Below are 15,552 nucleotides of genomic sequence, written 5' to 3' on the forward strand. Positions count from 1 at the left end.
CGTCCCGCACCCTCAGAACATCTGGGCAGCAACTCCTGAAGGTGCCAGGGGCTAGGCTTTCTTCCGTCACTAAGCGGACGTTCTCCATCGCCGCCCCGGCCCTCTGGAATACGCTGCCCGCTGAGCTCCGCTCGACTACCTCCCTGGCCCAATTCAAGAAGGATTTAAAGACCTTCTTATTTCATCAAGCATTCCCCCCATGAACATCTTTTAGGGCCTCCCTCCTCTTCCGTGGCCATGAGGAAGGGCTAACTGGGGTTTTGTCTTTTTTATTGCTTTTATTGTTTTTTGATGCACTGTCTGCGCGCGATTTGTTGTTTTATGTATTTTTCATTGTTGTAAACCGCCCTGATCTATGGAAGGCTGCGGTATATAAATAAAACTTTTATTATTTATTTTATTATTATTATTAAGTAGTGAAGAGTGCTTTGTAACTCAACTGAATGTGGTTTCATTGTTCCCATGATGGGAGACCTGGTCAGGCATTTGGAGGCATAGCTTGCATGCACTGTCCCCATTTTTTACTCTTCCACGCATCCAGATGGTTGTCTAATCAAGGCAAACATGTATTTCTTCATTAATTTAATAGTGACTTTGCAGTTAGTATCCCTGGAATATGCCTTTGAAATTTCTTCAGCTTTTGAAGCAGTTATGAAAGAAAAATAAATAGTAAAATAAACATTACCATTGGCCATCCACATTTTCAGCAATGACTTTTGTGGCTTTCATTATGTTGTCTCTAGAAATCACACTGGAGGGCCTAGAGATTCCTAGAAAAAACATTTGGCATTTGTAGGTCCTCCAACCCTATTCTATGGTCAATTACTGGCAGATGTTGAGACTATAAATGTGTGCTGGAGGACTTAGAGATTCCTAGAGAGGTGTTCTCTCAGGTTAAAAAATATTGTGTTTTTATATTCTGTTTTCCCACTTTCATGGCGGTCCCGAACCCCTAACCCCCAGTGAATATGGAGGGCCCACTGTATTTTTTTATTGTGTCCTTTACTCAATGAATCAAAGTGATAAGTAAAACTGTGACGAAGCAGCTTACATAGAAATCTTATGCATGTATGTCCTTCAAGTCACCTGTTGACTTATAGTGACCCCATGAATTTAATAGAGTTTTATTAAGCAGGGAATATTCAGAGGTGGTATCTTACACATACACATATTTTAAATGTTATACTATGCCAACACAAAAGACAGAGAAGTAGCAACCATTTATTTTCAGATCCCTTATTTATAACAGAAGCTTTTAAAAGTTGTATGCTGTCCAGTTTGCAGTTTCTGAATATTGTGAATCTGTGAAATGCATCATGACCTCACTTCTTCTCCAAAGCAAATTGGTTGTATGGTATGGTTAATCTGTGATGGAGATTGTCACCTGAAGTATTGAAAATAAAATAATGAAGCAGTTTTGTTTTCCAGTTCTACTAAATAAAGGGCCTCCACATTTTGTCTTTAACTATGTTTATTTTCTTTTGAAATCCTTTTGGCTGTTAGTCAGATACTTGCTCAGTCTTTTATCTAGGATAATTGACTGCTGTCTGCCAATTAACATGAGATGATGGATTTTACTTTAAGTTATCCTGTTTCCCCAAAATAATTTAATTTGTTTTCTAGATTGAAGAGTCTAAACATTGATATTTTGTTGAAAGTGGATAAATGGTTGTCCCAGTGAGACAAGAAAACTGAGTGTAGTTTTGTATAAGAAATAAAGAGAATGAGGGGGGGGGGGGGATGCCTTCTTTCCTTCTGTATAGGTCATATTGTGTAGTCTTCAGTGAAATGTATTTTAATCAGGATGTCTATGAAATAAGTCTGTGGGGATTTTTATTTTATTTTATTTGGTACAAATTTATTGTGAGTGGAAAAAAGGCTGAAGGGTAAAGATGGTGATTGTGGAGATAGATATCATTCTGTTAAAATTCTCTGTAATCAAAGAGTGGGGACTTTTTTATTCTCCAAATGGGGCTTAGCATATACGTAGGTGCTTGGATATGTGCTATTCATAATACAGTCATTGCATCAACTTTTTCTAAATGACAACAACAGTTGATCATTCTTTGACATTGGAGAAACAAGTTATGATATTATCTTTTAAGTATATAAAGCATTCTAATACAGAATCAGGTACTCAGGAGATTCCTGTCTAATACTGCTGTTAAAGAGAAAATGAGTACAGGCTTCATGACTGAGAGCACTGTCCTTAAAATAAACTGTGCAATGTATCTCTCCAGCCAGGAACAAGTGTTAAAAACTGAGCAAAATACACCATGAACAAAACAACTAAGTCTTCTTTTTCTTTTTCTTTCTTTTTTTTTTAAAAAACAGATCGTAATTACATTTTATCACCTTCCAGAAAGTATGAGGGCTCCAGTGTATGGCTTTTCTATTGTACAGAGCAGCATGATGAAAAGATTTTTATTACAAAAATGTTTAAGCTGATAGTCAACTGTTATTTGCAGCATGGTGTAAAGCAAAATGTTTGTTTTTGTGTTTCCCCCCCCTACCAGGCTGGGAGGAAAGTATCAAAAATATACATTACAATTTTACACATGTTATATGAATGAACAGCATCCAAATGTTCAAGCTCTGTTAGCTAGCACAAATAAATGTAAATTGGTGCACTCTTGAAGATCATTTATAATTGCCTGGTAATTTAGACATTAGCAGGGAAGCAGCAGAGAGTGACCGTGACATACAGAGATACAACCCAAATAAATTGAGACCTTTTGTGATTTTGATGCATTCATTAATGGTGTAGGATGCCACAGATAAATTAAAGAACAGAGTAATAGAAATTTCTATTACTGATATAAGTAGAAACAGAAATAGTACAAATAGTAATAGAAAAAATATATTTGACATTCAAGATTAATATCTGAACATATGTAAATATGTCAATATTTAAAGATAAGTATATATTTGCTATGTAAGATAAATATAATCTTTATTTTGCACAGATATTAAGCAAGATGGAAATGTATTGTAATAACTTGCCTTATGTCCTTATGATCAGATCATGCCTTTTCCTCAAGATGTGTGCATGTATTATGCGCTCTTGGGGGGGGGGGTCTATTTTATTTTTGCTTTTGTTCTTTCAAATAACAGTAGTTCTCACAAGTTCGACACTGGCTTACTTCGTAAGGCTTTTCTAAGTACAGTGGGCCCTCCCTCTTGGCGGGCTTCCAGTCCACAAATTTGACCACCCTTGCATCACCGTGAGCTATATTATTCATTGGGAGATATGTGAAGAACACATGCTGAAATGTGGTGGTCATGTCATCACCATTTTCCTCCGGGAAAAACCTTTTACAATCTAGAAAGTCCAGATTGGCGGTGACCTCCTGGAGGTCTTTCTCTGTCACCGCTCCAAAAACTTGGAATGACCTGCTGGAAGAGATTCGCCAATTATCCTCACTCGAGGCTTTAAAAAGGCGACAAAAACTTTTCTCTTCCGGCAGGCCTTCCCTGATGGATAATGTCCAGAACCAATTGAATCCCCCTTTTATTATTTTTATTATTTGTGATTTGTTTTTAACTTTGATGTATTGTTATGTACTTTTTAAACATTTTTTTTACTGTTTAATTTTATAATTGGGAGGGATGGTTGGGTCGGGGTTTTGTGGGGCTTGTTGTTTTTATTGTTGTATATTGTGTTTTCTTTGTTGTTACCCGCCTCGATCCTCAATCAGAAGAGGCGGTATATAAATATTATTATTATTATTATTATTATTATTATTATTATTTATATGGGGTGTGATCATCTGTGTTTTTTAGCACCTGCACGGATAGGGCTGTATATCAAACATGACAGCATATCTTTGGAAAGTGATATTTTTGGAACACTCAGAATTTTCTGTCTATCTGGTAGCTGGGGATTCTGGGAGTTTTAGTAGAAAAAGTAACTTTCCCAAGGTGTATATGATATCTGTGTTCAGATGTAATGGTAAACTGTGGGAAAGCACATGGTCTCCCCACAGGTTCCTCCAGACATAATAGCCCTCTGCCATGATCATGAGTTGGTTGGAAGTTTTTCCTTTCATTCAGAATAACCACAGTTTAGTGTATCACCCAACAACGAAATTGTAAATCTTAATTATCTTTGGCCAAAACTTATTAGCATTAAAAACTGTACTATACTTTGAATTTGGCTCGTTTCCAGTACCTATAGCTAAGATTAAGTTGAGAGGGTTGGATATCATAACAGATCATGGTTAATCTAAAACTGATGCAAAGTTCTGAACACCTCTTCTGTGTCATTCAGAAAGGGAAAGGTGTGTCTCCTCTCAGGGTTTATCATGATATCTAAATTATCCCTTTACATGTTAAGTACTTTGACTATTTAGAAATAAAGCCATGCAGTGTCACAATATAATCTTCATGTCTTTCTTGATCTATTCCCATATGCTATTTACTCAACATATGGTTTACCATCACAACAGTTACATATGACTGCACTCCATTCATGTAGACAAATATACAGTTGATTGAGCCCAGTTTCTTGGAGCATTTCCACACAATAGCAGAGATGGCATGCAATACTAGTAGCTAAGAACTGTTTTGTAAGGTGGGACTGATTCACAACACAGTTAAATGCAATTCCTATTTCAGGAATAAACTGAGTGGTACACAATACATGATGGAAAGGGAATTCATTTTTGGCTGAGTGCTTCTATTCAGGAAGGCGCTGCCGGAAGAGATCCGTCCTGACAGCTTTTTAAAAGCTGTCTAAGCTAGTCATTTGACGGCTCTCCTCCCTGGAACAGGCCTGCCACATTACAAAAGGGGGCTTGATGGGAACGGGAGGTGGCATAGAACGCAGTTTACTGGACAGGAGAACGTCGCCGTTGGAAGTTCTCATTGCGTTCCAGATGTGTTCCCCAGGAGACAATTTCCAGGAACTGTTTAGAAGCGTTCCCTCTGTGACGCATCCGGAATGTAATGAGAACTTCCAGCAGTGGCAGTGTTTTCCTGTGTGGTAAACTGCATCCTATGCCGCCTCCCGTTCCCATCACGCCGCCTTTTGTAACGCGACAGGACTGTTCCAGGGGCCTGTGTGATAAACTATGATGTTTTGCAATTAATGTTTTAGTTTTATCTTTTAAATTGTTTTAAGCTATATTGCAACCCATTTTGGGAGAAAGGTGAGATATAAATCCCATAAATGACTAGAAAGAAAGAAAGAAAGAAAGAAAGACAGAAAGAAAGAAAGAAAATAATTGTTTTTCAATATATAAATTGTAGGTGCAATGGACCCAATTCATATCAGGACCATAACGGAGGGGGCCACTCTCCCCACTGCCCAATCTTGTATCCTGATCAGAGTCAAGATTCTGAAACTTAACCTAGAATAAAAAAAGATATGTAGCTCCTACCTACATCTTTAAAGTAATATCTTCTTTAGCCTTCATTGTCTAGTTTTCTTTATCATTTTGTGATGTGATGTGAACTACCCAAACAGCATGCCACTTGGAAAAGGATCATTTCATTAGTGTAGTGTTTCTCTTACTGATCTGTGCAAAACTGTGACATGGGCAATCCATCTATTTAGAGTGTGTGTGTGTTCAGGCTGTATTCATATGAAACAAGCATTTCTTGTGGAGTTTTCTAGTATTATGGAAAGGAATTGACTGGTGTTGTAAGGCATATTTTAATTTTAATTTTAAGTAGCTGTAATCTGTTTTGAAGCAGTTCATAACCTTGTGTGCTAGTTTAATGAAGAAATAACAACTGTGTTTTTTAACAAGGAAATAGACCTATTTATTGAATGCAAAGCATTACTGTTTTTAACATAATGGACTGTATTCTATTGATTCATCTACCTCATTTACATTTAATTAGTAGTTAAAATAAAAAATGCACTAGATCATGGTCTGCTGATTTAATTTTTTGGCAAATTAAAGCATAATTCTATAGGTGGACTTCAAAAGAGCTGTTTGAGAAACATGGACTAGATTCAGTCTGAAGAGATAATTGCAGTTAGCATCATCATAATCTTATTCAGTGCTTGGAATATTGTGTTATTGTTTTCTGTACCACCAAATTGGTGATTAACCATATGAGTCTATATGTCATCTTAGAAGTGAGCATTATTCAATTCAATAGGTTGCATTTCCAAGAATATGTGTGTATGTTTCAGCTTCAGGTGTGTTGTAATAACCAGCCAGCACAGATGACTATTTGCAACAACACTGCAGACAACTTTGGACCTTCTTCTGGTGTAGCAAGATAGTTGGGTGCCATTGTTCAGTGACAGCCTAGGTTGCAGTTTCAATTTGTGGCATCTCCAGTTAAAAGAATCTTTGGCGCGGTACAGACTGCCGCTTCTCCGTGGCGCGGAAAAGGGGTGTCCTTGGGACTTCACGCCCCTGGACACCCCAGGAGCCAGAGGCATGGAAGAAAGGGGCCACCCGGCCCCTTTCTCCCTGGCATCATTCCCGCAGCCATATGGTTGCTTCCCAACTCCAGAGGTTTCTAGATGAAACAGATTATCTAGATCCATTTCAATCTGGTTTCAGGCCTCGCTATGGGAAAGAGGCAGCTTTGGTCACCTTGGTGAATGACCTACGCCGGGAACTGGATGGGGAATGTGCCCCTGTTAGTTCTGCTGGACCTCACAGTGGCTTTCTATACCATTGACCATGGTATGCTTCTCGGTCACCTTGCTGGTATGGGACTTGTAGGTACAGTTTAAAGTGGCTCTGTTCCTTCATGGAGGGGTGAACTCAGAAGGTAGTTCTGGGGGACTCCTGCTCAACCCCCTGGCCATTGACCCGTGGGGTCCCTCAGGGTTCTGTGTTGTCCCCTATGCTCTTTAACATATACATGAAACCGCTGGGAGGGGTAATCCAGAGTTTTGGGGTGTGGTGCCATCAATATGCGAATGACACACAGCTGTATTACTCCTTCACACCCCAGTCCAAGGAAGCTGTCCTGGTCCTAAACCAGTGTCTGTCATCAGTAATGGACTAGATGAGGGCAAACAAATTGAAACTTAATCCAGGCAAGACAGAGTTGGAAGGCAGATCAGGGAATAGGAATCAAGCTTGTCTTAGATGGGGTGACATTCCCTTTGAAAATGCAGGGTTGCAGTTTGGGAATTTTCTTGGACTCAGCTTTTAACCTGGACGGCCAGGTCTCTGCAATGATCAAGAATGCTTTTGCACATTTAAAACTTATGTGCCAAATGCACCTGTTCCATGAGATGCTGGACCTGGCCTTGGTTGTACATGCCTTGGTTACATGTCATTTGGACTACTGTAATACATTCTGCTTGGGGCTGCCTTTGAAAACTGCAATTGCTCCAAAGAGCTTCAGCCAGATTGTTAACTGGGACTAGTTACAGAGACCACACAATGCTCCTGTTGAAACAACTCAATTGACTGCCAGTTTGTTTATGGGCACAATTCAAAATGCTGGTTATGACCTATAAAGCCCTATATGGCTCAGATCCCTGTATGAATCTGCCTGGGCTCTGCGATCCTCAGGAAGGCCCTTCTTTCCGTCCCACCACCATCACAAGCACAGTTGGTGGGGCACGAGAGAAGGCTTTTTCCATGATTGCCCTAGACTGTGAAACTCTGCCGGTGGAAGGCCTCTTCCTGGCCTTCCACCGGCAGGCTAAGACTTGCCTGTTTAGACAGGCATTTAAAACAGAAAGTTTTTAAAGAATAGGCTGGGGTGTTGTATTGTTTCAAAGTATTTTTAACATTTTTATTTTTCTAACATGTAATATATTTTAATATTGTAATAATTTGATTCTATTTTAATGCATCATTTTTGTATGCTTTTAATTGTACTGTTTTTTGATGCTGTGAACTTCCCTGAGTCTAAGTTTTGGGGAAAGGATGGGATATAAATTATACACACATGTACACACACACACACACACACACACACACAGAGAGAGAGAGAGAGAGAGAGAGAGATTTAGATAATATCTGGATCTTTTGGATATTTCCACAAAAAGAAATATGCATTACTAAATCCACATTACAATGCAAAGAATATTCAGAGATTTGTGCAGAGAATGAAAAAGAGGCTTCTTATATATCAAGAAACTCCAGTGAGAAAAATCCTCCTGCAAGCCTCACTTTTTGTTTTACTCAAGTATTCAAATATACTAGAGGACCATGAAATTCACCTTTTTCAGTCTTCCTGTAACACAACCATATAGTGACTGGGGAGAGGATGGGAGAGCATATGAGAATAATCTGTGACTATTTTTTGGTGCATGATGATGGACAACCTGGAGGATGCACTGACAGAAACAATCTTGACTGTGTCCTGCCTCTCTGCCTTGACGTGCCCATGTTGTCCTTCAAGGATTGTCCTCTGGAAATTTTGGAGGTTGATGTCATCACTGTGCACTGGAAGTTTTACAGAATGTGGTATCATATGCTGGGTGTCTTCTGGAGGTTCTGGAAAATGGTGTTATCATTATGCATTGGGTGTCCTCCTGATGTCCTGGAGGATGGTGTCATCATCATGCAATATCTATCACATCTCTAATCCACATGGCCAATGGGTTTCTAACTATTTTTTCTATTATCTGTATCATGTAAAGCCACTTTTAAACATGCAAGGATATTCAAAAACAGTTTTTGGTACAATGTCAAGAAGCTGAATACAAAAATAAAAACTGTTCTGGATGCATAAACGTTCCTGAGCATATTTAAAGTCCTTTTTTAAAATATTCTAACTAGTAATTCCTCATTTATATGATCTCTGCAACTGGGGAGTAATGCAAAATAATGCTTGTTAATTGTGTATGTATGTATGTATGTATGTATGTGTATACCATCATCTAAGCAATTGATATACTTCTCTTTACAGAATGAGAAGTCTCCAGGCCGCTCTACAAGTCGATCAAGTAACATTTCAAAGGTAAGTTCTCAGGAAGGTCTGCTTGACAGACAGAATATTTGGAATGTGATTTGAAACACATTTCCTTTGGAGTGATTCCCACTGAAAATGATGGGATGTGCTTAAATATCTGAAGGGCAAAGTTACTTGTGTATATGGCCTTTACAGTAATTGCCATGTACTGATGAAAGTATCAATATTTTTCTTTCCTATATTGATTGGGCAGCTTAGTCTCAGATAGTGTGCACATTAAACTAGGTTTATGTCTACTTACGATGTCATATTTAATAAGTATTTACTCTTGAAATGCCATGTTTGACAGCTTATGTAATGAACTGGATGAGAAAAAACAAATTGAACCTTAATTCAGGCAAGACAAAGGTCCTCCTAGTCAGTCAAAATATAGGTCAGGGAATAGAATTAAACCTTTGTGGTATCTGGTTACACTCCCACTGCAATCTCAGATCTGTGTCTTGGATTTAATTATGAGCCTAGATGCCCAGATTTTAGGTAGTGGTCAGGAGTGTATTAACACAGCTAAAACTAGTATGCCAACTCTATTCATTTCTTGAGATGTCAGATCTGGCTATGAGGACACATACTTTGTTTACATCCTGTTTAGATTACTGCAGCACACTATATGTGGGGCTGCCTTTGGACACTGGAAACTTTAGCAGATCCAAAAAGCTGTGGCCATACAACTGACTGGAGCTGGTTACAGAAAGCATACAGTTCCCCTGTAGGTTCACTGACTACCATTTTAACAATGTAAAATGACAAAAAAGTCATGTAGCAACTTGAAGTCTCTGACTTTCTCTATCTCTCTAAGAGGTTGTGCAGACCGCCCTGAAGGAACAGCCTGCAGCGACCCCTTTTACGGCCATATCAGGGCCGCAGCAACTGCATTCCACGGCCCCAATCTGGCCTTTGCAGGAAACCAAAAGGAGCTGCAAAAAGCAGCTTCTTTTTGTGCCCTGCAAAGGGCATGATAGCTGCCACACTGCAGCTTTATAGCACTCCTTCAGCGCTGCATCATGACAATGCAGCGCCAGAGGAACACTGTGACACCGCACGCTGTGTGGTGTGATGCACAGTGTCATGCCAACCTGGGGGCAAAGCAGGGTGTGCGTCATGTAGATGCTATGCCCCAACTCCATCCCCAACCCGGCTAAAGATGCTGGTGTGCATAGCCCCCAAATGACATAAACTGGTGTATACAACGTGCCTGCATTATACGCGGACACACTTTACACGGTCTTGAGCATAGGCACTCAAGCCGTGGGGTGTGCGTGGGGCAAAAGGGGTGGTGCATCCCATTCATATGAATGGGTGCGCGCGTGCGTGTGTGCGCGGTGCCCCACGCCCCACCGTGCACAAGCCCCATTGTTTCCAATGGGGCTCGAGCATAGGCGGAATTCGCCTTATGCGGCGGGGTCCGGAACGGATCCTCCACGTAAGGTGTGGGCCGACTGTACTTGGAAAGGATACATGAAGTAATGTCTTCAGTTGTCAGTCACAGGTACACAAAGAAACATTCACAAGTTCTTTCTGAGAAGTTTTTTGTGGGATTTTCGGGCTATGTGGCCATGTTCTAGAAGAGTTTCTTCCTGACATTTCACCAGCATCTGTGACTGGCATCTTCAGAGAATACTTGCCTGGAAAGTTGTCAGTCACAGGTACACAAAGAAACATTCACAAGTTCTTTCTGAGAGTTTCTTCCTGACATTTCGCCAGCATTTGTGGCTGGCATCTCCAGAAAATGCTTGCCTGGAAAGGAGTTGGGTATATATATTGTGTGACCTGGAAAGGCAGGAGTGATTTGCACGTATATTGTTCTGTTGCTAATGGCAGGCCTCAGAGACACTAATCATCTTTTGCAGACTCTCTTACCCTGAGGCCTGCCATTAGTAACAGAACAATACACATGCAAATCACTCCTGCCTTTCCAGGTCACACAATATATATATATATATATATATATATATATATATATATATATATATATATACACATACACACACACACACACACACATACCCAACTCCTTTCCAGGTAAGCATTTTCTGAAGACGCCAGCCACTGATGCTGGCAAAGCATCAGGAAGAAACTCTTCTAGAACATGGCCACATAGCCTGAAAAACCCACAAAAAACTATGGATGCCGGCCATGAAAGCCTTCGTGTTTCTGAGAGGTTTGTAAATAATTATGCCTACAGGACATACAAAGTTTAGGGAAGTATTACTTTTCTCTGCAGAGCTCAAAAGTATAAAGGAAATGAAAAGTGATCTGTTCATGCCATAAATCAGTGTAATAATACATTCTGCCCTTTATATTTGTGGGGGGGGGGGGGGGTCTGTTCTGGACGGCCCCCACCCACAGATAAAAAAAGCAGGACCTTGAGGCCCATTGTCCTCAATGACAAGCACAAAATGTGTGTGGCCACTAACACGGCCACATACATGTGCCCCCATTGAAAGTAATGGGACTTGCCATCCTTAGATGCTTAAGTCCATGGATGGCAAGCCCACAGATATCAAAAATCTACTGTATTCATTTTCTTGCTGTCTTGATTCAACATATGAGACAGCAACTACTCTAGGAACTACTCTAGGAAATAGGAAAGAAATCTTAATGATAATTATGTCCAATATAATCCAGTTTTCGGATGTACAGTATTCTAGTTCATGAATTTCACATAGAAGCATCCATGTGAGGTTTTCTTGTTTTTCATATGCTAACTTTTAAGCCATAGAAGACAGACACACAAAGTTTGCATGCTAGTTTTTGAGCACTGCTAGTTTGTTTAATGACATATTTGTTTGTCGGTTTATTCTCTTGTGTAGAGATTGACATATTTTGCCCTATGTGAGTAAAAAGCCATTGCTGTGGGCGATGCAACATGCTAGGTTCATTTAAAATAATCTGTAATCTGCCTTTTCACTGAAAATACAGTTCTCACCTTCGTAAGATATGCAGGTAAATATAAACCATAACCTGTCAATAGTGATGGGCTGACTCCCACACTTTCATATGATTTATAAGGGAGATTTGTTTCCTACTACATAAAATAATTTTCTCTCTTGAGTGTTAAATTAGCATAGCAAGAAAAGTGGTATTATTTTCAGTGACTGGTGCTGGTAAGGGGTCTCTGTTTTTACTTTGTGCATTTTGGACATTTGTACAAAAATGTGTCTCCTGCTATCTCTTGCATTTTGTCCTTTGGCTATTAAGACACAATATGCATGTTAATAAAACCATCTGACAGTTTTTGTCTGACATACTCAATTTTCTAATCCATAAAAGTGTATGCCACAGTGTATTAGGCATCATGACATCATAGGACTCTTTTTTATTTTAAAACAAATAAATAACAACTATCTCTCTGGAATTAAGAGTATAGTGTTTTGAATAACACTATATTTTATCTTGGGCACGGGTTTACTGCCACAGTACGATTTAGGATTTTGGTATTAGCATTAATGTTAGTGTGAGCAAAAAAAATAGCCAAATGTACAAGACAAAAACTTGAGACCTACCTCTAATTTACCTTCATAAGCTTTAGTTCTTTACAGTAGAAGATAAACATATTTTTATGGTTTTGTTAGAGGTTTTGTGAGGTGCAATTAAAGCTTGTGAAATACTGATGAGATACCAAGATGAAAGAAGGGATGGAACAGCAAATCACTTTTAATAAAAGAAAAAAAAATGCATCATAATTAGAATTTAAATGATGGCCTTAGTTCTTAATTCTTAGTTCTTGGCTTAATTCAAATGGTTGCTAGACTGTGTATTGGCTTTAGCTTTTCTCAGGCTTATGGAGTCCAGTGCTATGCCAGAATTCCTACTAGGGATGAAAAAAATATCCAAAAATATTCTAAACATGGTTGAAAATGTATTTTTGAGTGCTGGGAAATCTGATTAAAAGACTTAGGGGCTTGACAGATGGCCCTTAAGGGGTGGCTGCGGGCTGCTCCTGGAAGCACTGGATTGGGGCCATGGCAACCGCATGCAGTGGCCCCAATCTGCCCTTTCCATGACACAAAAAGAATTTGCAAAAAGTGGCCCCCTTTTCCACTGTAGCTCCCTAGTCGTGGTGGCGGCTTTTCTCTACTTCTTCGGCACAGTATGTATTAACGCTGCGCTGAAGATGCGGTGTGACACTGCCAGCGTGCGGCCCCCACTCTGCCCCCACACCGGCTCTTTATGCCAGTCTGTACAACCCCTTACTCTCCACAAAATTTGGACATGGTTGTTTCTCTTCCCCCCCCCCCCCAAAAAAAAAAACCAGTAGTATATGTGCGAGAAACAGTAATTTCTATGCAGAAAATAATATTTCTGTGAAGAAATGGAATCAGAATCTTAGAGGTGGAAGGAACCACAAGGGCTATTAGCTCCAGCCCCCAGCTATGCAGGAATACACAGTAAAAATAATAAAAACTTTATTTTTATCCTGCCTCTCTGTCAAAAGACAACTGAGCTAAAGCACTCCTGTAAGATCCCCATCCAACTTCTGTTTCAAGACCTCCAAAGAAGGGCATAGTACCTCTCTATTCTGCTTTGGTCAGATTTCACCTGGAATACTGAGTCCAATTCTGGGACATGGAGTAATGGATTCCAGCAACAGGAAAAGAGATTCTATCTAAATGTTAGGAAGAATTTATTGATGGTAAGAGCTGCTTGACTATGGAATACACTGCCTCGGCGTGTAGTGCTCCCTTTCTCCTCATCTCCCCATGGCCCCCTGTTGGACCAGCTAGTTTGTTTTTTGTTTTTTGTTAAATCCATTGTATTATTGGTAACCTGACATGTTTGTTGTCATTTTGCTCCATGGGGTGAGCAATGGGTCAGTGGTGAAACTGAGCACTCATGGACTTCTGTGATCAATTTGTGGGTGGGTGACAAAAATATTATGGCCAATAGTGGTACTAGCAGCTTGCACATCCCTGGGCACTTGCTCCTAATTGCTTCTGCACCACTGTGCAGTCTACACATCTGTGCAATAGTTCGCTCTTTCCTAATGGAAACTAAACGAACTGGGATGTTTTGTTTTGTTTCATTTGTCCAGAGTTAAGCCCTAGAGCATAGCTCCTGTTTTGGCAATGGGTACAGTATGCTTTGAAACAGGACAGGGCTGTTTCTTTGAGCCTGTGTGGACAATCCCTAAGTGAAGTATAATAACGGCAGTGTAGTGTAACATCTGAATTCAGTAAGCAGTTGAAACAATAACTGAAACTGACATTGACTTGTCATGGACGGACCATTTCCTGGTTGAGGCTAATATCAAGGCTTCTACCCGGATCCCTCCTGGGGGTGGCGGACCTATTCGGATGGTTCACCCTCGAAGGCTGATGGAACCCAAAAGGTTCCAAGAAGCCCTAGAGGGGCTTATGGTTGGAACTGACGGTGATTCTGTTGATGCCCTAACTAACATCTGGGATATTGATCTCTCCAGGGCTATATACAGTATCGCCCCCAAGCGTCCTCTCAGACCTGCTTCCAAAAAACGGCCTTGGTATACGGAAGATCTTCGGGCCAGGAAGCGGGTTTTGCGACGACTAGAGCGCAAATGGCGGAAACATCAGACCTTAGCCGACAAGACACTCCTGGACTCTATTTTGAAGGACTATGGAGTGGCGATAATCGCAGCGAAGAACTCTTTTCTGCGCGTATCGCGTCCGCGGAGTTGCGTCCGGCAGAGCTGTTCAGGGTAGTGAGGGAGCTTACTCAACTCCCTCCTCCCCTGAACCCTATTTTGGAACCATCGAAAGCCTGCTGCGACGAGTTTAACAACTTCTTTACGGATAAAATCTCTCGGATAAGGATTGATCTTGACTCCATTATTAGTTCAGAATCTAGAGTAGAGGTGTCCAGAGCCTCCGTGGACTTGGTTAAACTGGATCACTTTGAGTCTGTCTGTACTGAGGATGTGGACAAGATTCTTCGAAGTGTTAGGAAGATGACTTGCTCTCTCGATCCCTGTCCTTCATGGCTGACAGCTCAAGGGGGAACGGTTGTGACTAATATGTTGCACCGTATTATCAATACATCCTTCAGGGATGGGCAGTTTCCATCAACTTTGAAGACGGCCATTGTTAAACCTTTGTTGAAAAAGCCCTCCCTTGACCCCCTAATTCGGAACAATTATCGGCCTGTCTCGCTGCTGCCATTTTTAGGGAAGGTGATCGAGAGGGCAGTTGCCTTTCAGCTTCAAGGGATCTTGGATGAGACGGATTATCTGGACCCATTTCAAACCGGCTTCCGGGCGGGCTATGGAGTTGAGACTGCTATGGTCGCCTTAGTTGATGATCTCCGTCTGGGTATGGACAGGGGGAGCGTATCCCTGTTAGTGCTCTTGGACATTTCAGCGGCCTTCGATACCATCGACCATGGTATCCTTCTGGGTCGCCTGAGGGAGTTGGGTATCGGGGGCTCTGCTTTGCAGTGGTTCCGTTCCTACCTCTCAGGCAGATTCCAGATGGTGGAGCTGGGGGACTGTCGCTCCGATAGGAAGGCCCTGACATCTGGGGTCCCTCAGGGAGCGATTTTGTCCCCTATGCTTTTTAACATTTACATGAAGCCGCTGGGAGAGATCATCCGGAGACACGGGGCGCGGTGTTATCAGTACGCTGATGACACCCAAATAGTTTTCTCTTTGTCTCCGTCTGATGCAGTAACTAAGGA

The 15,552-nt window shown here is 40.8% G+C and overlaps 1 protein-coding gene across 4 annotated transcripts in view; it reads left to right on the forward strand.

The window, feature by feature from the left end:
• MARCHF1 (membrane associated ring-CH-type finger 1) overlaps window positions 1–15,552 on the forward strand; it is a 175,950-nt gene that overhangs the window by 102,354 nt on the left and 58,044 nt on the right. For all 4 annotated transcript variants that reach the window (XM_089525572.1, XM_089525573.1, XM_089525575.1 and 1 more), the window contains one exon: window positions 8,842–8,892. In XM_089525572.1, coding sequence (XP_089381698.1) covers window positions 8,842–8,892 — 51 coding nt within the window. The remainder of the gene's footprint in view (window positions 1–8,841; window positions 8,893–15,552) is intronic.

The sequence above is a fragment of the Sceloporus occidentalis genome, unplaced genomic scaffold (assembly GCF_023333645.1).
Source record: "Sceloporus occidentalis isolate IW3139 unplaced genomic scaffold, rSceOcc1.0.p SCAF_5, whole genome shotgun sequence".
Taxonomy (NCBI): Eukaryota; Metazoa; Chordata; class Lepidosauria; order Squamata; family Phrynosomatidae; genus Sceloporus; species Sceloporus occidentalis.